Source organism: Centrocercus urophasianus, unplaced genomic scaffold, assembly GCF_019232065.1.
Source record: "Centrocercus urophasianus isolate 14NV4802_14NV808 unplaced genomic scaffold, USGS_Curo_1.0 seq_11, whole genome shotgun sequence".
Taxonomy (NCBI): Eukaryota; Metazoa; Chordata; class Aves; order Galliformes; family Phasianidae; genus Centrocercus; species Centrocercus urophasianus.
This window is the reverse complement of record NW_024884253.1, coordinates 68,217,276-68,239,416: the sequence shown is the minus strand read 5'-3', so window position 1 is coordinate 68,239,416 and position 22,141 is coordinate 68,217,276. Positions and strand designations below refer to the sequence as shown.

The window sequence follows — 22,141 nt, the reverse complement described above, 5'->3', positions numbered from 1 at the left end:
GTAGAATGATTAGCAGGTTGGGAGGGCAGATCACCTCCTGATCTTAGTTGAGATGCTGACGTTAATTACATTAATATTGTAAAGCAGATGCAGGATCAATTTTTACTCTTAAAGAAGAGTAGAAAGCGTGATATCTTCTGTACCTACTTCATTAACTAGAATTTAGTTAGCCGTTGCACCTCATGAAATCCATTGCCTTAGCAACTTGATCAATTTATTGTCAAAATATGCACTTAGAGCCTGCTCTTTGCTTTGCTTTGGTTTTAGACCATCTGTTATCTGTCTTTCAGGCTCTTGTGCATACTTATTCTTGAGCATGTTTTTTAATACAAATAACGTTGGTTGGAATTTCTTTCAAGTCTTCCTGTGAAGGAAAGTGGCAGGATGAATATAAGGAGCATACCTAGGTGGAAACCAGCATGGATTATAGCATTTTAAGTTTCCTAGCAGAACTGGGAAACCTCTCTCTATGAGGGTAAAGAGTTTAATGTGCCTATTTTAGGTTCCTGCAGGAATACATCTGCAGCTGATGGCTGTACATTCTGTAAATGTGAGCAAGAGGTTATTTAGCTACAGACAGGATAAGCAAGTTCCACAGGTCATAGTACATAAAGCTGTCAGAATTAAATGAACGTGCCTTGCAGCATAACTGCTTTCCTTCTGGAAGGTGTGGTTCCTAATTCTGTGCCTCTGCATCCGGTGGTCCATTGTGACCTTCCAAAATGTTTCTATTTCTGGTGCCAGTGGGGAGAGGTTTATCAGCTGTGGTAGAAGAAGCCACTAATGTTCTGTTGTGCTTGCTCTGGCATCCGTATAGTTTTTGTCAAGAGACGTAAAAGTGTTTCTTCACTAAAAAGATGTTTTTAACTTTCTACTGTTAAATTTTCAGTCCTTGCCATTTTAAGACAGCCATTTTAAGGCAGTATTGTTGATATGATGCAATGTCTACTCCATGTTGCATTCAGAGTAAAAAAAAAAAAAAAAAAAAAAAAAAAAAAAAAAAAAAAAAAAAAAACACAAAAAGCAAACATGTTGAAGCAGTTCTTAGCAGGTGTTACCAGCAGCTCACAATGATTTAAGAGAAAATAATAAAACAAAGAATAATAGTGTGTACGCTCACAGGGAGGCTACAGTGATCTTAGCAGTTGTTTTAATCTCATTGTAGGTTTATTTGAGGACAGACTAGTGGAACTGGCAGTAAGTTGTGGCAGGGGATTTCAAGTTCTCTTAGAATACCCTGGGAGCTTTTGAGAATGTGCCCTTTCCAAGACTGCACATCAGCATGGAAGTCTAAATGGTTGTTTAACAAAAATAAAAACCAAAAATACATTGAGTTAGAGTTTGTAGAAGTGCTTGTGGCTTTGCAGAGGTTAACATTGTTTTTGTAGTGTGCTTGAAGGATAAGGCATTAGGTTAGTATTTATAGAGTTAGTGTAAATGAAGCTGATAGAGGTAACTGAGGTAATTAATGGTACAGTGACAAAACTACCTATAGAATGACGTTCACCAGGTGTATCTTTGATATTTCTTTTACTTAGTTCAATACCTTGGAGTCCAATTACTGTAATTTAGTTTCCAAAATATTTTATTCAGTCCTGCTTCCTACAGTAACAGTAGGAAGCATTCATATTTATTATTTTGGACTTAAATTCACAGTTAGGAGGACAGCTTCTTAAGTGCTACATTCCTCTCTTTTATGTAAGTGATATTTTTCTTAACACATTTTCCATCTTCTGTCTTAATCTTTCGCACAGAGCATTTATGATTAACAGATGCTCAAGCCTAATAAAGTTGAGCTATGCATAATTTAATTGCATAAACAAAAATAGTATTAGCAGTTTTCAAGCAACTGTTTCTGGAGAATAACTTTTCCTGATGACCAGTCATGCAGAGAAGTAACAAGATAACGCTGTGACCTGTGTTGAACCTTATCAAATGCATATATTGTTACAGATTTAGCTGTAACTACCTGCCAACAGTTTATGGGTGGCTTTGTGAGGGGGCCCATGAACCCATGAGCTGGGAAAAGGTTAGGAAGATGGGCCTAAAAACAAAACAGTGGCAGTGATCTGAGGAGAAACAAACTCATTTACTTAAGAAGATAAAAGGAATGCAAGATAACACACTGTAACACACTATAATTGGAATTGAAGCTAATAAATAAAATGAGTGTCCAAAAACCAAAGGCTTTACTCTAGTGCTGAAGGTGAGATGTTCAGCCAGAATGAGCAGAAAGGTGAAAAAGAGGGACCTCTCATGATGTGCAAATAGTTCTATCTTTCCATCTGAGCAGAAAACGGAAACAGAACATGTGAAGTCCTCTGGAGCATGTAGTATGTAATTCTTCTCTTCTGAGAACAGGGAACCTGGAACTATGGGCAATCCACAGAACTAGAGCGTTAACTCTTTAACTCCCAGTGCACTGCATGATGTTATGATGTGAAATACCAATAACAAAAAGACATAAAACAATGACACTATCTAAAATAGTGTATGTAATACTGATTTTTAAATGCAGAACTTCTGTAAAGCAGGAAAAGTGTTTGTGAATATCTTTGTTTAAGTGAAAACATCGGTATGTGAATAGAAAGGAAGAGAAGCTAGACAAGATTATTGAGGATACATTCTCATGCAGGAAGATGCTTCCAGTATTCCTCGATGCTTGAAAGTGTAAGTCGATAAAACCATCAAAGTGCTTCTTATTTTGTTGTACAGGTAACTCTTTTTGTATTCCAAGTATTCTGTGCATGTTGAAAAGAACTAAGAAAAGATCTGATATTCCACCCCTCAAAGTGAATAGTAGATATACCATCCGCCTCAGTGAGAACCTTGTTCAGTCTCAAAGAAACATATGTTGTCTTATGAAATTCACTGGAATGCTGAGTTGATTTGTCAGCCAAGCTGGTGTAAGAAGATTGTAAAAGAATGAGTCTATGCGATGTATTCATATGTATTCTGTGTGGTGAAGGAAGTGAGAAAGCTTAGTCATATGTGAGAGTAAAATGAATGTGGGAAGTAGTATTTTGAGTGACAGAGTTCATGTAGCGTTACGTTCTGTGTCTGTACAAAATGTAAGATCTAAGATAATAGCTTCAGCAGTTGTTTTGCATTGTATTTTTCTCTTGGTATCCCAATGCAGTGCATGCAATAAAGGTCCCTCTGCTAGCTTTAAGGTAGAAAATAGTGCTGAAAGAGGGTGTTATATGGGTGTTATAATGCATAAAAATCTCCAAATCCAAACAGTATAATCGAATGATTTTCATTATGCCAACTAAGCCCAAATTGTTATTATTTAAGTATTCAGCAACTCTGAGATGCTTTCTAAAGCTAACTATCTGAATTTCTATTAGAAAAAGCTGCCAAAGAACCGGATGCTACTCGTTTATTTAGAATCAAAAACCTGTGTTTGAAGTGAAGCCACCATGAGCTAAAAATGAGTGGGAGGTGTGTGAGATTGACACCACGTGTGCCTAGAGGGGATCTAGTTTTCTCAAGTAGCACCTTCATTTCCCTTGTGGTTTTTTTTTTTTTTTTTTTTTTTTTCCTCCAGCCTCAACTGTGTTAGGGTCTGAAGCAGCTTAGTATGAAACTAAACTGTAGAATTATCTTTTTTTTTTAATTGTCTTTGGGACAAACAGGAAGGGATTTCATGCAGCTGGTCCCAGGACCCTTGTAGTAGAAACTAGAGACACATGAAAAAAAAAGACAGCACTAAAACATTTGTTACGTTATTATCAGAGTTTTGTTTAGTCTGCTGTAGCAGTTGGGAGAGCTGTTCCATTGTAGCAGATTACTTGCTTAGGAAGCATTCAGTGCAGTAGATATGCTGCCCTCTGATTTATTGCAACATTTCAGTGATTGCAGCTTGGTTGAAGGCATCCTGTTAAATAAACTGCAATTAGCAAAAAAAACAACAAAAAAAAACAAACAAAAAAAACCCACAACTTCAGCAAGAGTTGCACAAATCTCAGTTCTGATGGGTTTGGGTTTCTCTGGGACTTTCTGGGAATTCCTTAGAATGTGTTTAACACTGTGTATGTATAGGGCTGAGGCTGCTAATGCATTTGTGTAGGAGCTGCTTTTCTTGCTCCAGCGTACAACGAAATGCCAGGGTTTACATGCTGGGAATTTTCTTTAACATGAAACGGGATATAATTTTTTTTTTTCCTTCTTAGACTTCTTTAGCTTTAATTACCAAGGATTGCTTCCTGTAGATAAGTTTTGGCATAGCAATATTTGGTTTAGTACATTAAATCTCCTATTTAGATTTGCTTCCATTACCTTTAATCTGCAGCATAAATTTTGTAATTCAGTGTTCTTCAGGCTACAGTCACCTGCATAAGTGCAAACTGAGCTTTTGTAGCAGATGAGAGTGAAAATAGTCATTGAAGCAAAGAGAAGAAGGACTTGATTGACATGTTTTTATTTCTTTTTTTTTTTTAAGTAAGGTGTTGCATTTTTTTTTTTTTATTCATGATCTGCCAAATCTAATTTGGCTTAAAAAGCAAAAAAAAAAAAAAAAAAATCCAGTACTATGTTTTAGCTTTCAAAGTATGTAAAGGGAAGAAAATGTAAGAGTGGCTGGAGCAAAAAAGGGTACCTCGAGTCTGGCATGGATTTTGTACAGATCTTTATCTTTTTCTCTCCCAGGTGAAGAGTGAGGAAAGCAACCTGGTAAATACAGCTTAAAGACTTAGTTACATGTTAGTCTAACAAGCATAGTCTTTGCAAATAAATCCTGCAGTGAAACTGGTCAGTCTGTAGATTATTGTGAATAAAAGGATGTTTTTGATTTAAAGCTTTGTTTGCTTCTGTTTATCCTTCATGCACTTTGTCTTCCTTAATGTAAATTATTGGAATAGATGAATACCAATGTATACAAAGAAACCTGAAAATCTTTATGAAGAAAACAGTGCTGTGATTCAGTGTCTGGTACTCGATGTTCATAACTTTTCCTACTCAGTAGTGAGCTTCTCTTTCCCCCTTACTGCACTCCTGGTGCGATAATTCCTATTTAGGATGCAAGTCTGTGGTCCATCTGCTGCTAAGCTGGGGGTTAGGGAAATGTTCTTCACCGGTGGGTGATTGGGGAAGAGATACTTGAAAGCAGTTAAATTGATAGGTCAGGGTGCAGCAAGGTGATGGCACTTGGAACAGAAGATCAGACCAGTCACTTTCATGTTCCTTGCAATCTTAATTGTTCTGTAATACTACAAAATAAAAGTGATATCATAGAGATTATCAGTAAATCAGGTAGAGGGGAGATGTGAGATGCTTTTGTTTTCTCTCTTTTGTAACATAAGACTGGAATATCCAGTGAAAATACAAGGTAATAGAAGGAAATATTTAACATGTGGCCTTTCTTAGATGAGCCAGTGGCTCTCTGAACAATGGCTCTCTTGATTTGTGTGTGTAGAGAATTTTTTGTGATCATATATCACAGCAGTGTGAAAATCTAATAAGGATTCCTTTAATTGCACTGTAGACTGTATTGCCTCACACACTGAAACGCTTCCGAGAGGCTGGCAGTCTGGCTGCTGTCTGAAATATTCATATGGTTCTTGGCCATCTTTGCTAGGTTCCTGTCTCTGGCATGATAGTAAGGTTGAGTTAGAAACTATGCTGTGAACAGAGTAAGACAACTGGTAAAATGCTTAAATCTCTCTGTTCTGTAGCAATAGCTCTGATACTGTTAGAAGCTTCGCCATGGAGCCCTGCTCATAAGCTAACACAATTTAGTGCTAGCTAACAGATAAAATGAATCAAATGTAGGCTACAGCCAGAATGTGAATTAACCTCTTTCTCTTCCACCAGCAAGGAAGTTGTTACCGATGTTATTGGAATAGAGTTTGAGCCCTGTGTTTACTCTCCAGGACAACAGGGGAGCTGGTCTAAGTCTTCTGAAATCACAAATTATAGAATGGTTTGGGTTAGAAGAGTCAAGGTTCAAGGATTGTCAGGTTCCAGCACCCCTGCCACAGGCAAGGATGCTGGCCATTTGATCAAGTACAAAATGTAGTACAGATGATAATAGTAACCCTCCAAGTCTACCTTATAACTTTCTTGAGGAGAAAAGCTTTGAGTCTTAGGACAGGACAAAGCTGACTATTTTCCTTCTCTCATGTTTCCAGTGTGAATCCTTTTACTCTGAGCCTGATGTTAAGTTAGAAACTGCAACAGCTGTGTTAATTTATGGTCTCATAACAGTAAACAAAAGCTGTATATATGCTTAGTTCTATCAGCAGCCTCTGAAAAACAATTGTCATGAGATACTGTTGGATTGCGTTCCCACCTGTCTGGTCATTAAGACATTACTTGCAATTGTTCTTCTGCCTCAAGAGCCATTTTATATTTTAGTCACAGGTATCTGCAGTGACTGCTGTTCTGTGTAATTTATTAACATGTTCCATGAAGGGCTAAGCCTCATGTTAAGCACAGTAAGCTATCTTCAACTAGGCCTGGTGAAAGGAGATCCCTACCCTACAAGGCAGTCAGAATGATGCTATGGGTAGGCTGAGGTGCAGAGGTCCTAGTTCAGATTATTCTCTTCCTCTCTATGTCTGGCTTTAAACTTAGGATCATTGCTCCCCAGTGCAGGGTTATCACTGTGGAGGTACAAATGTCTCTCCTTTGCTGCTGTGTGCTCCATAAGGGACCATGGGGAAGTTGAATCCAGTGCAGAGCTGTACAACTTACTTAGGAAATAAACTTCTGTATCTTCAATACAGCAGTGTTCAGTGCAGATCTCTGGTAGTTATTCCTTAAGTTCATGAACCAGATGCGGGTTTTTGGTTTTCATTGCCAAGTTGAGAATAGTTTTATTGTTTGTTACCTGGCACGCAGAAAGCATAGCTGCTGAACTTGAGATTCCTGTATAGAATGTCCTAAGAGAGCGCTTTGAGGAAGTTGTGACAATCTCTGATGTATGCTATGTCTGTTAAATAGAGAAAGATCAACTTTGCAAGATACTCTGGAACTTTCTGTCTAAGAGCATACGAACTGAGCTAAGGTTGATTATATCTACAGGGAGTACTTTAATTATGTTGTTTTCTAATAGGTGTGGAAAAATTTCAGGCAACTGGATAGCTTAAAATATTTTTAAATGACCAAGCAAAAAACTGTGTGATATCAGCACATTTGACTCAGAAACTTGATGTCATTGCAAGCAAGAACTTTGCAGGGTTTAAAAATCTTACAATAGCAGTACATAGATAGTATCATTTATCTGTCAGCTGACTTCTTAAAAATAAATAAATAAAAGCACTTCCATCTGATTCAGGAAAAAGAAACTTCCTTATCAGATTCTTGTATAATTTGCTTGCTGTTGTATATCTGACACCTTTTCCTGAGGCGAGATGAGTTTGTGGATGTGAGGGAACGCTGGCTGATACTGAATTAAAAAGAAGAAATCTTCAAGGCTAATTCTGCTGGCATTTCTTTTTGGGTTTTTTTTTTTTTTTTTTCTTCCTTTCTCCTTTAGGTATGTAAAGACTTCTGTCCTTGAATGTCCTCTGTTTCTGGTAGCTAAAGAGACCCTGCCCTCACCGTGTTACTTTGGTTATTGTTCTTTTCCATTGCAGCTCCTTTGTAGACCTCATTTGCAAAAGAGATGAGGGCATGGACAGATGAAGAATCTGAGGATAAGCAGTGAAGTATAGAGGATACTGTGTTTATTAAATATCAGTTCCTCAGAGTATACTGTCATCCTCGTTTAGCAGAAGAATGTAAGAGGGGTTCAATATTCAATATGTGTTCTTATACCTTATTAGCTGCTACATTAGTGAATGATAGAAATACTTATGTCAAGATCTTGTGTTTTCTTCTTTAGGGAAGGAGGGAAGTCTTCATTCTGTGTACTGACAGAGGATAAGGTAGAGGTTTGCTGTGTTCATAGTAAGAATGACAGGAGGAACAGAAACAACTAGCAAGCAGGAAGAGGCTATTGCAAAAACCGTGCACTGGATGAAGGAGGTGTTTTGAAAGAGATGTGTTTTAGTTAACACATGTTATTTCATCAAGAAACTGCCTGTCAGGTTTAATTTGAAATGAATTTAATTGTTAGTCTGACAGCTTGATGTTCTGGGAAATGCAGTAAGGATATTGGTACTAAAATTATTTTCAGCTCTATTCTCTAGCCATTGTTGGACTTAATGAGAAAAGAAGAGCTAAAACATGCATGTTTTTAGGAACTAGTTGTTATAAATTATGCTTGTGTAGAAGAAATGTACAATTTTGTGCTCTTTTAATCAAATACTTTAAAAGCTGTTTCATAATCTTTACTAACACAGGCATATAAAGATAATGCTAGTTCTGGTGACTTGTTAGTATGTTTATTCCTATGTTTTTGGTCTGGTTGATATTTTCTTTCCCTCTGTGGTGTATCTGGGACAGTGAGCAATCTGAATTCCCTGAACTATCAATATTTAGAACTAAAGCATTAATTTGCATTTTTGGTCATAAGAGATTTCATTTGAATCACTTGAACTTTAAAGAACTAATTGCAGTTGGATTTAAAAGGACAGCAAGGTCATTTTCTCTGATCAAAGCAAAGGCTGCAAAGAACTGTTTGGCAACTGGCACAGTTAAAATTGGAACCAATTGTCTGAATGATCAAAGTTGTACTGTTACTATTTCACACTAGTCCAGTTCAGCAGTACCTTTCAGACAGTCATAGCACGCACTTAGTTCTGTCCAAAAAGAAAAGAAGCTTGCCAAACACTGCTATGAGACTAGCTTTGTAATTAGAAATACAATGCTTTCTCGGAAAGGTAGACTTCTGCATTAAGCACTGTCTTTATAGACAGCTGCTTTTACTTTTGCCACCACTTTTTCATCTTTGCTTTGTTCCAGCACTACAGATTCTCTAAGAAGTGTTATACTCTTATCAACAGTTGCCTTGTGATAGTGGGCAAAACTGTACAACAGTATCAGAAAAATTTCTAGCAAAACTTTAAAGTTGTCATATTTAAAGTAGGCATTTCTTTCTTCCTGAATAATTATTTTTTCCTCTTCACAATTGGCCAACAGAGTGGTACTAGTTATTGGCAGCAGAGAAACATGCCATTTCCTGAAGATCCATTTTGATTCTACAGCAAGAATTAAATAAGTAGGAGATCCTGGCTGCAGAAATACATAGCGAGTAGTGTCTCTAAGCAGTAATTTATCAGTACTGTTTAATAAGGAGAAGAATTAAAGGTCCTGAGGGGATGAGTATCTTTCTAGGACAGAAGTGAGATTCAGGGTATGTGGAAGAAGAGATTGTAATTGTCTGAAAAGATAATGGGAAGGCAGAGCTGTGCATGTATAAGAGACCTGAACTGCACTAGGTAAGACAGAGAATGAAGTAAGAGGCCTGCTGAGATTTATATGGAACTAGATAGAAAGAAGGAACTGAAGGAGGATTTAAAGCAGAGTGGCAGAAGAATTCAAACCTGAAGAACAGAAAGGAGCAGAGAAAGGCATGTTTGCTTGTGATTGTGTTGTTGCTTTGTGGCCAGGAATAAGATACAAAATACTAGCAGTGCCCTTATCTCATACACTTGCTGGCCAGAGCAAAGAATGACAGCTTATTGCTACTATCACTTTCCCTTCTGGTGAATTTAAGAATCTAAAAATGCTCATCATTGTGATGGTGTCGTGTGATCAAATCTTTTTTTTCCAGTATTCTTCTTACTTGGAGAAAACTTGGAGAAAATTCATTTCATACAAACGTACCATCTAAAGACCTGTACGCAACCTTCCAGCCCTGTGAAAGGTAAACTGTAGCAAATTACAAATGCAAGCCAGAATCTCTAGAATAGCCTCAGAGCAGAGTCGACTGTAATGACCAGAATACTCAGGCCTTTATCTTGGTCTTGAAATCCTCCAAAGATGGAGGCCACAGAATTGGTTGTCCTCAAGGTAAGAATATTTCTCCTAATAGCTAGTGTCAACCATCCTTGTTCCAGTTTATGTTTATTTTCTCTTATCTTGCCACCATATACCATTGTTTAGAGCCTGACTTCATCTAAGATGTCAGAAGACAGCCTCCTTTGTGGGTAGTGGCAGGCTCTTGGCCCAAAGCCGCCTTTCCTGCAGTCTGAACAAAACCAATTAGCTCGTGCCTTTTCTCACAGGTTGAGTGGTCTGGCACCCTGATCATCTAGGTGGTTCCACTAAGTTCACTCCACTGTATTGATGGCCTGTGTGGGAGGCACAGAACTGGATGCCATATTCCAGATGTGATCCAGTCAGCCCTCAGCAGAGGAAGATAATTTCATCCTTGTGTACTGCTAGGGAACTCTACTGGTTCACATTCAGTTTGCTTTTCACCAGGATTCTGGGAGGAAAAATACAGGATATTAGCTATAAAACTTTGATTTCTTCTTCATTAAGTACAACCTGCATTTCATCACTTGGTGTGCTCTGTTTTAGGTTTCTCTCCAGTTTAGCTTCAGGTGTCTTTTCCTCTCTTACAAATCCCAGACTTTTTTTTGTTTGTGTTTTGTTTTGTTTTGTTTTCATCTGTTCCTGCCTGACCTGTCAAGTTCATATTTTCTGCACTTAGACCTCTTGGGATTTGTCTCTGTAAGGGTATATAGTAGAGACATCACAGAGAAGCAGTGATAATAAAGCGTGGCTGGTGTATTATGTTGTTTTGGGAGGATACTGCAGTCTGTTGAAGATGTAGGAAGTCCCATTTAGCCCATGAAGTTTTGAGGACTCCTGTACAGGGTGAACTGTATTTGCTGTGCCTTAATGCGTGCCTAGTAGATACATGCAAGCACAGGTGCTTTCAAAGAGTAATTTACAAGCACAGATGAAATATCTCATTGGTTGCTCACTTAGCACTGGGAAATTTAGATAAGTTTTTGAGCTCCTCACCTTTTTTTGGGCTTGAAATATTCAGACTTGTCACATGCCTGAAAATTCTTCCTAGTCTTGCCTTGTCTGTGTCCTTTGTCCATCATGGGACAGATGTTATCGGCTGTCACCTTCAGGACCCCTCACGTGTTTTTGCCTCCTCAAAACACTGAAGGGAAAATTCTTAAATTCTTGACAAAGGAGCATTAGCTGAGGCTCTCTTCTAAGCAGGACAAAACCTTTTTTTTTTTTTTTTTTTTTTTTTTTATATCATCTTCTCCTGTGAGAAGGATTCTACCTACAAGAGGGCAGGTAGCCTTTTTGCTGTGTAGGAAGTCGAGCCCTGGTGGGAACTGTCTCAGTTCTTCTGTCAGTCATGCATGAATATTTCAAGAAGCATCAGGATGAATTTTTTAAAACTAAGAGGTGATATGCTCTGACTTCTGTACAGCTAAAGGTGTTCCAGCGAGTAATTTCATGTGAATCCCACTGTGTGACTGTTGTGCACTTCAAGGTCCTTACCTTTTTATCTTTTGCTTTCCATTACTTGATGAATTCCAAGAACCATGTGTTTGCAGAAAACAATCCTCAGCTGAATTTGTACTGATTCTGAAATATTTGGAAAAAAAACAGAGGTAGTTTATAATGTGTGAGTTGTTCTGTTTTAAATTAAATTTGGAGTGTAGTTAACATTGAGAATGTAAGATTATCATCTCTCTGTTGAAACTAAACAGTTGGGCGGCTTAGAGAACATCTCCTGCAATGGTTAAGGGATTCATCTCACTGACAAAGGCATCATCTTGGAAGATGTTCTCAAAGAGAAAGTTGGGTGCACTGAGTGACCTTATTGTGCTGAACAGCAGTGTGGAAATAAGTGGCCAGGGAGTCTGGGTTTTATACGTGAAGATTGAACCAAGAGGAATGAGGCTGGTCCCTGAATAGCATTTTGATTCTTCAGAGTTGATAACTGATCTTTTAGTATTGATACACAGCCTAGTTCTGAGAAGCGAGGAAATAAATGATCTCTTAAGGCTGACCTTTGTGTGTAGTATTCTTGCCAACTTCTCCTCTGCATCCCAGTAGGAAGCAGTTTACACTATTAAAATATTAGTGGACAGAGGGACTGTGATTTACAGGCTTCGTTACTGTCACTTAAGATTGTATAATGCCTTCCAGTGACAGTTGTGTAGGTGAGCTTTCCATACAGCTGTTAACATGATCAAAATGATTCTTGATTGAAACAACTAATAATTTTAGGTTCTATGAAGAAAATACAATAGTTGATTTTGTTGTACAGCCTGTCATTTGACCTTCTTAGGGTCTGCAGACATATCTCAAGACTGATACAGAGTTTGAATGTTGTGGTGCTGTTTTTTGTTGTGGTTTTATTTTTTTAAATTCCTTATTGGTTTAACTTTTCAATTCTTGCTATGCTCTTTCCCCATTGGGAAAGAATATCCTTCACAAGTACATACTGGCAGGACAGTCAGTCCCAGGCTGAACCTTACCTGATGATCAGGCTAGTGTTGGTCAATCTATGAAACTTAACAGAGGCAGTGGGAAACTTAACATAAGCAGTTCTGTCTAAACATCGGGAGGTATTTCTTTGTTGTTTAGGTGACATAGCAGTGGCACAGGTTTCCCAAGAGCAGCTGTGAAGTCTCTTTTTAGATCTTCAAAAGCTGCCTAGATACAGTTCTCGACAGGCAGCTCTGAGTTGTCCCTGCTTGAGCAGCAGTTTGGACTAGATGGCCTCTAGAGGTCCTTTCCAACTTAATTCCTTCTGTAATTCTGTAATTGATTCCTCTGTAGTTACAACTCTGTAATTTTGTTTTTATTCTTTCAGCACTGTTTGCCTCTCAGATTTGGTGGTTCTTCTAGCTCTCAAAAATAGGCAGAATCATTGAAGACAGTTTTACTTTATGAACTGTGTAAATAGTATGTATGCTTATATCATTTGAAAGGGATAATATAATCCAAGAGAGCAGTTTTAAAGCAATCCAAAGTGTGGTGAACTTTAATAAGAGTGATCTGAGAAGAAGCACTTTTCCTCTTTGTTGTTGTCTGGGAGGAGACACCTAAGCAGCAACCTGTTGGTCAGGGTGGCCCTGCAGAGTTGCGTAGCCTTTTCAGGGTGAAACCTTGTGTACACATCCCCAGAATGTCCCTAATTAGGCTACTGGGACCATTGGAAGCCACTTGTTGATTATCTCCACAACCATGCTGGTCCGAATTGTCTGATTTAATTTCTGATCAACAGGAGTGTCGGTGTAAATGGGTGTGTTCACAAAATAGATGTGTGTGCAGTGACGTGCTCCTAAAAGCAAGTAAAATGTAGTGATCTTCCAAGTGAAGCTGCAAATTGCCATGGGCATTTGAACCTCCAGAGATGTTCTGCCCTGAGCACTGAACCGTGCAACTATGTAGTGATGGGTCTGTTATCTGTAACTTGCTGTCTATTGGCATAGCTGGCAGAGCCACAGCTGACAGTGAGGCGAGGCACTAGGGAAGATGGGAGAAGGGGTGAGGTCGCGTGAACACTAGAGTATGAGTTGGCCTCTGCTTTTGTTGTCCATTGTGTGCTTAAGGTTATGATCTCTTGGGCTTTCAAGTCTGTATTTTGCACAGTGGTGCATTTCCTTATCGCAGCCAAATTATTCATAGAAAAATAATGTTTATCAGTAGCAAAACAGCTTACATGGACTAGAAACAAATCCAAGGTCAAGTACATAGTTGTGGACAATCAGCTCTTTTGCTTTGCCGTCGTTAATCTGCGCGTTCTTGCATAACTTCTGTTCATGTTATTCTCAAGGGTTATATGATTCTCTGATAGTGGTTATTCAGGCTAAATTGCACATTCTACTGAAAATTCAGAAGTGGTTTCTTGGGGGCAAGTACCCTACTTGATTGAGATCCTTCACAGTTTTCAGAGGTAGTGTTTCTATTTAAATTAAGTGAAATTGTGAATACCTAATCCATTTGGAAACTATGGCAGGTTGTAGTAATGCAGTAAACCCAGATTCCAAGTCCAAGTTTAGAAACTGCTTTTGAAACTGCCACTGTGTGTGCACTGAGATACTGAATAGGTAAGTATTCACTAAATATTCCAGGATACTTAAATACTGCTAATTTACAGCTTTACATTGCTACATTAGTATATTGATCTTGTACAAAACCCAACCTACCTGAAATAGTTGAGTCTTGTCATCATGAAGCGAAGTCTTCCAGAAGTTCTCAGTACGCATGTTGGCTGAAAGATAAGAAACTGTCACGCCTGCCAGCCTGGTGCAAGTTCTTAATTGATTTGTTCCTCAAGATTGCCATACCTAAAAGAAATGGTAATAACAGGTGGTCAAATTTCTTGATATGTCAAATGTTAATGAAATAGCATTAAGTGAAATCAATATGAGGGTGTTTGAGCATTGATTAGAGATATATTACCTCGCAGAGGGATCTGAACTTGTGCCCAGGTGTATTTTCCAAATGACTGAGGCTAAAGGTAGATTGAACTTCCTGCTCTCATGTTTCTGGCAGAAATAGCAACAAATATGTTTGTATATTGGCGTATACTGCGCTGGATTTTAATGTGCTGTGTGTACCTGGCTATGAGGCACTGGTTGGCTTCCCTTCTGTCACTTGCTAACGGACAGGGTTGTTGGAATGAACTTCCTTTTTGATGTTGTCCTCTGCTATCCTTGTAAGAGATCTCTGCGACCTATCTGGAGGTAAGGCAGTTTAATTATTACCTGTGGGATGCTAGTTCTCACTTCTAACATTTAGGATTTCCAGTCTCTTGTTGCAGAGCTCACCAATCCTGTTATTTTGCTTCAGTGATCCTGTTGCAATCAGTTGTGCTCTGCAACAGCAGCCTGTTAACTGGCTTCCCACTTCTTTCCTAACAGAGGCACATACGAGCCTGCAGGTTTCAGGTGTTGTAACAAGATCTGCTTTCTGTGAATATTTCTTCCTGCCTTGTCACTTACGTTGTAACAGGCGCTTATCCTTCCGCCACTTCCTAAAAAATTATTTTTGATACTTTTTCAGCACTACTCCAAAGAATATGACTTTCCCACCTGTCTTGCTTTTTTTTTCCTTTTATTCCTTTCCCTTTTCCCCAGTTTGCTTCTCTCTTCTTGCCTCTACAGTTGCCTATTCTGTACTAATACCCACTGCTTTATAAATAAACAATATGAGCTATCTGGTCTTTGGGAAGAATGGGCTCTGCTCTTTTTATTTCTACCCACAAACAGTGAGCACTTTTCTGAGCTGTGGATTGTGCTTGTATCCCCTTAGTGTTGCACTGTTCAATGCTGTTCTTTGCAGCTGAGTTTCATCAGTAAAGGGGAAAAAAAAAAGAGCAAAACAACTTTCTTTTCTTGCTTAAAGCTCTTTTATAGTTTTTTACTTCCCTTGATGTGTTACAGTAATGAATGAGAATCACTGTAAGGTTTGTGGATATTTCTTTCTTTGCAACTGGGAGTATCTAGACGAGATCTCTCTGATAGACAAAAACAAAATTAAGCTTCAGTTTGCAGCTGGCCATTATGTAGCAGCAATAGCACTGCTGTCATCTAGGTGCCTAGGGTATGTCTCAATGGACTCCTTCTCTATGAAGACTTTAAATAGATACGACAGGAGCCCAATACCCTCCTGTCAATTTTAATGTCATAGCAGCAAGAATTCAGAGCAAGTATGCACAAGAGAGATCTGTCATCTCTTTTGAATGTGCGGGTTAATAATAGGAATGCCACATTGGTTAATAGACAATTTTGCCATAAATACTGACATTGAATATTAGAAAGTGATTTGGTCTTTTGTTAAATTAAGGATTTTCTCTTTACACCTGGTCTTTCTGCTTTTTTTTTTTTTTGTGATGTTAAAGTCACAATGAATGTGTGGGTATTGGACGTGAAGTGTGCAAACTTGTTTGCAGGTTGAAAGCAGTTTATAAAATGTAATCTCAGGAAGGAACGCTAAAGGATTATAAGTGGATAAAAGACAAGCCATAAAGCTATCAGCTATTATTGTGGCGGCTTTTCTTCACTCTTATTTTCGGTTCATAAACATAGCTATCATGTTTTGACTAAAACCTGTAGTAATCCACGTTACTGGTTTTTTGTTTTTTTGGTTTTGTTTTTTGAAGATTGACATTGGTATATGGCATTATAAATTACCAACCCAGAATTTAGAGTGTTAATGGGAGGTGAGACCTTCCTCAGGTGTATGTATTTCCCTCCATTTGATTTCTACTGTATGTCTCTCTCTTAGTGTTGGCATTCTTTCATAGTCTGCTTTCCTGATGCAGGCGAGTTAACCATTTGAATACTTTCTTGGTGTTCTTTGACTTAGCCATCTCAGGGCAGTACATCTATAATTTTGTCCCTAAGTTTTTGATTAAGAAGAAGAAATCTAAGATCCAAAATTGTCCAGTTCCTCTAAAGTACTTTAAGACTTCTCTTTTCCAAGGTTTTTATCTACTTCTATAATGATCCGAATTCAGAAGCGTTCAACTGAATCGGGCAGTGCCTCATCTTACACTCCATCCTGCAGCTAAATTTGGTTGCTAGAAATTCCAAATTCCTGTATTTTTTTTCTATTTACACGTGAAGTGATTATGCTGTGAGTCAGAGGTGTTTTTTTTCATGAATGTACCAGGCTTGGATCAATGTTATTTAAAGTCATCACTCTTTTGAAAATAAAGAGTATTTGATAATTTACTTGCTATTGTGCATAGTTAATGTGTTAATGTTCAAAACAAGCAAAATGTACTATTTTTGGGAGCTAGCCCTTGGGATCTGGACTATCAGAGGTAGTTGGAGGTGAAGGTGAAGGAGAAGACCTTCTACCAAAATACCATTAAAAATGTCCTGTGGTTCCTGCTTCTGCAGATGTTGAGCTCCTCTAAGCACTTGCTTTTGTGATGAAAACTAAATAGAGATGTTTCATATGAAATTCTTAAAATAGAGCCAGCATTCCTATACAGTTGTTTTAACTGTAAATCACAATAGCCTGAAGAGTCTTAGTGGTGGGAAGGACATAAGAAAATGTAACAGAGCTAAGAGGTAAAAAGTATATTTTTGCAGTAGAAGTATGTAAATTTAGAAAATATTTCTTCAGAATGTGAAAACTGAAAAGAATCAACTGTCGGTCATGACACATTATGAAAAGTCCTGCACTATAGTATTTACAAAGGGGCACACATGGTTGCCTGGATAGTAGAAGGTGCACTTACTCTGATAATCACTATTTTGGCTTTTTAATTATTTGCAAATCTCATTCTGCTGTCATACATTTTCATTAATTTTCACAGTGATGTCCTGGGACTCCATTACTCTGTTGACCTGTACGGAGTAAAAATGGCATTCTGATTCAGGAGAGACCTCTGCCTTTGGTTATTGATGGATTTCTATAAAAGCTATCTCCTGTCTCATTAGCAAGTGAAACTATAAAATGTCTACGTGTCCAATTAGATACGGTATAGTGGAAGTGACCCTTTAAAGTCTACAGAAATGTCAAGAGATCTTCTGAATTTTTTTTGCAAATTTAATCTATATTGATGCTTAGGTAAGTGCAGTTTATTTTTTAAATAAGTACTTAGGTCAATTGTCCCTGATTTCAAAGGTGAAGAAGCTAATAACTTATTTAGTCAGGTCCCATTATTATATTGTCACTTTTTAGACTATGCATACAGCAGACAGAGGTACTCTACCACTAGGCTGGTGTTTTGGATAAGCTGTATTCTTGGCTGTGGACACCCTTCAGCTACAGTTGCAGAAACACAACTGCAGACAGTGCTCTGGCCAGAACTGTGCTGCCAGGTAGTGGATAAGGTAGAAGGAGTCATTTTTACAGTGTTTTTATTTCTCCTGTCCTCTGTGTGAAAAACTGTTTGTTCGAGCAGCATAAAATACTATTACAAACTACTAGTATAAAGTACCAACATTATTGCTGTTGTTTAATAAATGTAAATTCACCTGAGACTGTGGATGCTTGTTTTGTTTTCTTTTCTCAAACTGATCTATTTGTTCTGTAAAAAGCAGGCTGAAGAAGCAGAGCTGTGTGTGCATCGCAAACAGAAGAAGATGTGATCTAACTATGTTATAATGGCTGTTTAATAATGTATGTAGAAACCAATGGAGCCAAGTGTTTATCTGCTATCTTACAGCTTCTGTAAAACTTGTTTGGAGAATTGAACTGGCTTAGCTATTTTAGTTGAAGCAATTCAATGCCATTCAAACGTGTGGAGCACCAGGGTGTGACAGACCTAAGAGACTAAACTAGAAAAAGAGCACTCATTTTTGTTAGATTAACAGAAAAATTGCTGGTAGTACTGACATTTGGGAGATTTTAGTTACTTTATGGTTTGTACATCCCATTTAAATGAATGAGTATTAGTACAGAACTATATTCAGATTAAACAGCACGTTGACCCATTTGCACTGTCACAGATTTTATTATCACTTAAAAAGTGAAACATCTATTTTGTGCTGAGTGGAAGTTTACCATCTAAGAACTACTCTTGAAATCCTCAGACTGCAGTGCTTTAAATCCCATTGCTATTGATTTCTTCGGGGTCATTTCCTGTGTCTTTCCTCAGTGTGAAGTTCCAGTCTTGTTGACATTAGTAGAACGTTTGCAGTTCATTTTAGTAATATCGAATGTTGACCTTCTGGATTAAACCCTTAAGATAAACACAGAAGGAAGAAACAATCTGTTCTGTGTTCAGGTGACTGGATGTTTCTAGATGAAAAATGAAGATTCTGCCTTACCAACTACTGCAGCTCAGAGCAGGCATAGTAATGGTAGTAGAGGAGCAAGGCAATTGCTTCCTGGCAGGTCAGTGGAGGTCACTTGATCTGGAGAGATTCAATTTCTCAAAGTTCACTTACACAGAGATATGCTCTTGTCTGAATCAGAGGGCTGGAGCACCTCTCCTATGAGGAAAGGTTGAGGGAACTAGGATTGTTTAGCTTGGAGAAGGCTCCAGGGAGACCTCACTGTGGCCTTTCAGTACTTGAAGGGAGTGTATAAACAGGAGGGGGAATGACTGTTTACAAGGGTGGATAGTGATACAACAAGGAGGAATGATTTTAAACTGAGACAGGGAAGTTAAGGTTAGTTTTTAGGAAGTTTTCTACACAGAGGGTGGTGATGCACTGGAACAGGTTGCCCAAGGAGGCTGTGGATGCCCCATCCCTGGAGGCATTCAAGGCCAGGCTGGATGTGGCTCTGGGCAGCCTGGTCTGGTGGTTGGCGACTCTGCACATAGCAGGGGGTTGAAACTCATGATCATTGTGGTCCTTTTCAACCCAGGCCATTCTATGATTTCTTTCTAGAGAACTTTGTTCCTTGTCTTTTGTCATACTAAAGCTTTCACTGTGCTAAGTGAATAGGGTGTTGGGTTGGTTTTGGTTTTTGCTTGTTTTACTGTTAGATGTACGCTATTATGATGAAAGCATGTTTGAATTCAGATTTCTGATGCTCCTTTATGAGCTTTAAATGCAAGATCAGGTTTGTTTGTTTGTTTTTGCCTTCTATGGCTGAACTAAGAGAAATTTCAGATTCTGAGATCTGCTAGTTTCTTATTCTTATGGCGAGATGTATTCCTCTAGAATTTTCACTTGCCTCTGGAGTGCGAAGAGAATTGTGTAAACAACTTGGAAGGATTTGAACTAAAGTGAGATCCTGGCCAATACACACAGCTCACGCAGGCTTCAGCATGGAATCTAATGCTGTAAGAGCGTATTTGTAACCTTGCAAAATGCCCTTGGTTATGCTGGGAGCTTTTCCAGATAAGGAAATGCACAGAAAATTTGTCATGATCTTCTGCTGCCTGGGGATTTTCATCTGTGTTTGCTTTGGAGAGCTTCACGCAACAGTGGGGTACAACTGCAGAATGTGAGGTGTAAAGCGGTGTTAAGACAGCTTCTTGTAATAGTGCCATGGATGTGGAAGAGGATGTGTTTATACAAATGGAGACATGTGCATGTATCTGTTGTGTAGTTTGGATTAATAAGAAATGGCATTGCAGTTGTTGAAACCGACAGGAAAGTGAAACATGAATGTCTTCTGAGCTGGTTAATGGCCTGAGATATAGGAAGGCAAGAGTCAGGTATAGATTTCAGTGGCAATAGCTGAAACATTCTAAGGCACCACTGTGTGTCTGAGACAAACAGAGATTCACCAGAGAGATTTTAGTCTTCTTATTAGCTTCTAATCTCTATATCTCCTTCATTGCACTGACATCATGTATTCCTAATACAGTGTCACAGTGTTTCTATTTCTAATTCCACTCCATCTTTCATGCATTGGGAGGAGGAGGAGAAGCTACAGCAGTGCCACAGGTTGATAATGTGTCCCAGAATCTGAGGCAATGCAGTGCAGGCCCATGCTCATCATATTCTTAGTGTGGAAGCATGTTACTGTCATGGGAACATACAGTGAAGCACACTTCAGCATTTGGCTATTGCAGAAGACTTGATCCTCTCCTCTGTACTACCATCTTTGGCCATTTTGCAAATGCTCACAGTCAACTCTACGTAGTTCTTTGTTTTAGAGTTTGCTTACAGTTATGCCACTATTGAAACTTGCTTTATGTCAGTTTCCACAGCTTTCATTTTTCCAGCAAAAGGGCTATAGGTACTAAGTGGGCTAATGCTGCAGTTACTGCCTGTGTGAAGTTTGTCACTGATGTTCACAGTACATCACTAGGTACATTCACGAGGTAGTTATTGGGATGACAGGTTTGAACCCTAATAAATGAACCAACAGCTGGGGAATTGTCGTCTTATTTTAAATCCTTGAGTCTGTAGGAAAACTGAAACGCTTAGATCTTCATTCTGTAGTCAGAAGAAGGCAAGAAAGAGAAATGTACTCTCTGTACAGCCTGTATAACAATGCAGATTAGAGAAGGGAGATAGCTTTCTTAAATAATTTTCTTCTGTCACTAATGCATGCACTAAAAACAAAGATGAATGAGATGCTGGTGAGATTAATCAGGCCATGCGCTGCAGCGAGTTGACAGTGGATGTAAGAACAATGAAAGTCAATCAGTCTCTATTAAATGTAATGAATAGTGATTTGCTATCTCATTAAAAGATCAGGACACCCAATTTGCTTGTATATGAATGGCGAAACAAGTAGTCATTAAAATGCCCTCATAGGGTATTAAGAGCTACCTTAAAACTTGCTTTCATTTGCCTGTGTGGGAAGAGCAACCATTTAGCAGAGTGAAAGCTATCTCACAGAATATATTGGAACACAGACTACTACATGGAGAGGAGGAAGTTATTTTTTGAAGGTAGTGTCTGTATGTATATTCTTCATTTCATCAAGAGGAAGAAGTGTTGCTTCTTGTTCTAGTATTTGCCACAGCACATGGATTTTTTTTTTTTTTTTTTTTGAGGTTCTGTCCTTACTGTACATACACATTAAGCAGAGGTTCAACAGTGCCATCCTGTGGGTGATCCTAAAGGTTTGAAAGTTATGGCAGATAAATAAATGACCTCAGCAGGATAAATTATCATAGAATATCAGATACTGCATGTCCCAGTGCAATCAACTAGCATATTTCCCTCTGGTAATCAGTCAGGCTAATTATTACTTTTCTGTCCAGAAAATTAATAACCTAAATGCATAATAACCAATTGGAAAGTATCTCAGGCAAGCTGATGAGCAGTGTGCTTGTTAGTCTTTCTCTGTTGCTGAGAAATGTGTTTTTAATCATCTCAGTGTCTTTTTAATCATCTCAGACTTCATTTTCACCGACAATGCCAAAATTAAAGGCAACCATGTAAATTCAGATAAGCTCCGCTATGAAGAAGTATCTGAACATTTTTTAAAAGGAATTGAACTGAAACTAAGAACAGTTACCTTTTAATGTTGTGTATTCAGAATATATGAATCCGTAAGTAACCTTCAAGATTAAGCCGGATGGTTTGAGCAGCTCACCAAAATGTTTTTAACTCCAGGAAAAAAAAAAAGGGTAGGATTAAAGACAAACATTTTATTGATTGAAAATGATTAGAATTTGGAGAAATTTCTGTTCATAGAGCGACCGCTTTGGTGGGACAAGATGTAAAAAAGCAAAATTTGTCTCTTACGAGGGAACAATTGGGGTGGATCATCCTATTTCATGTTTTTCACTTTGCTTGCCTAAACGACTTGCTAATTAGAGTGTATGATAAGTTTTACTTGGAATCTTTTTTTTAAACCCAGGAAAGTCATCCTAGCCTAGCAAAAGACTAGTATCTGTATGGCTCTATCCTTTTTAAGGCAGGCTGGCCTGTTCAAGTGTTTC

General features: G+C 38.3%; 1 protein-coding gene across 2 annotated transcripts in view; it reads left to right on the top strand.

Moving 5' to 3' along the window:
• LOC122154991 (death associated protein) overlaps positions 1–22,141 on the top strand; it is a 39,782-nt gene that overhangs the window by 8,871 nt on the left and 8,770 nt on the right. Inside the window, exon 3 of one of the 2 annotated variants that reach the window (XM_042808646.1) lies at positions 9,662–9,754. The exons of the other annotated variant lie outside the window; for it this stretch is intronic. Coding sequence (XP_042664580.1) covers positions 9,662–9,754 — 93 coding nt within the window. The remainder of the gene's footprint in view (positions 1–9,661; positions 9,755–22,141) is intronic. 2 annotated transcript variants of the gene reach the window in all.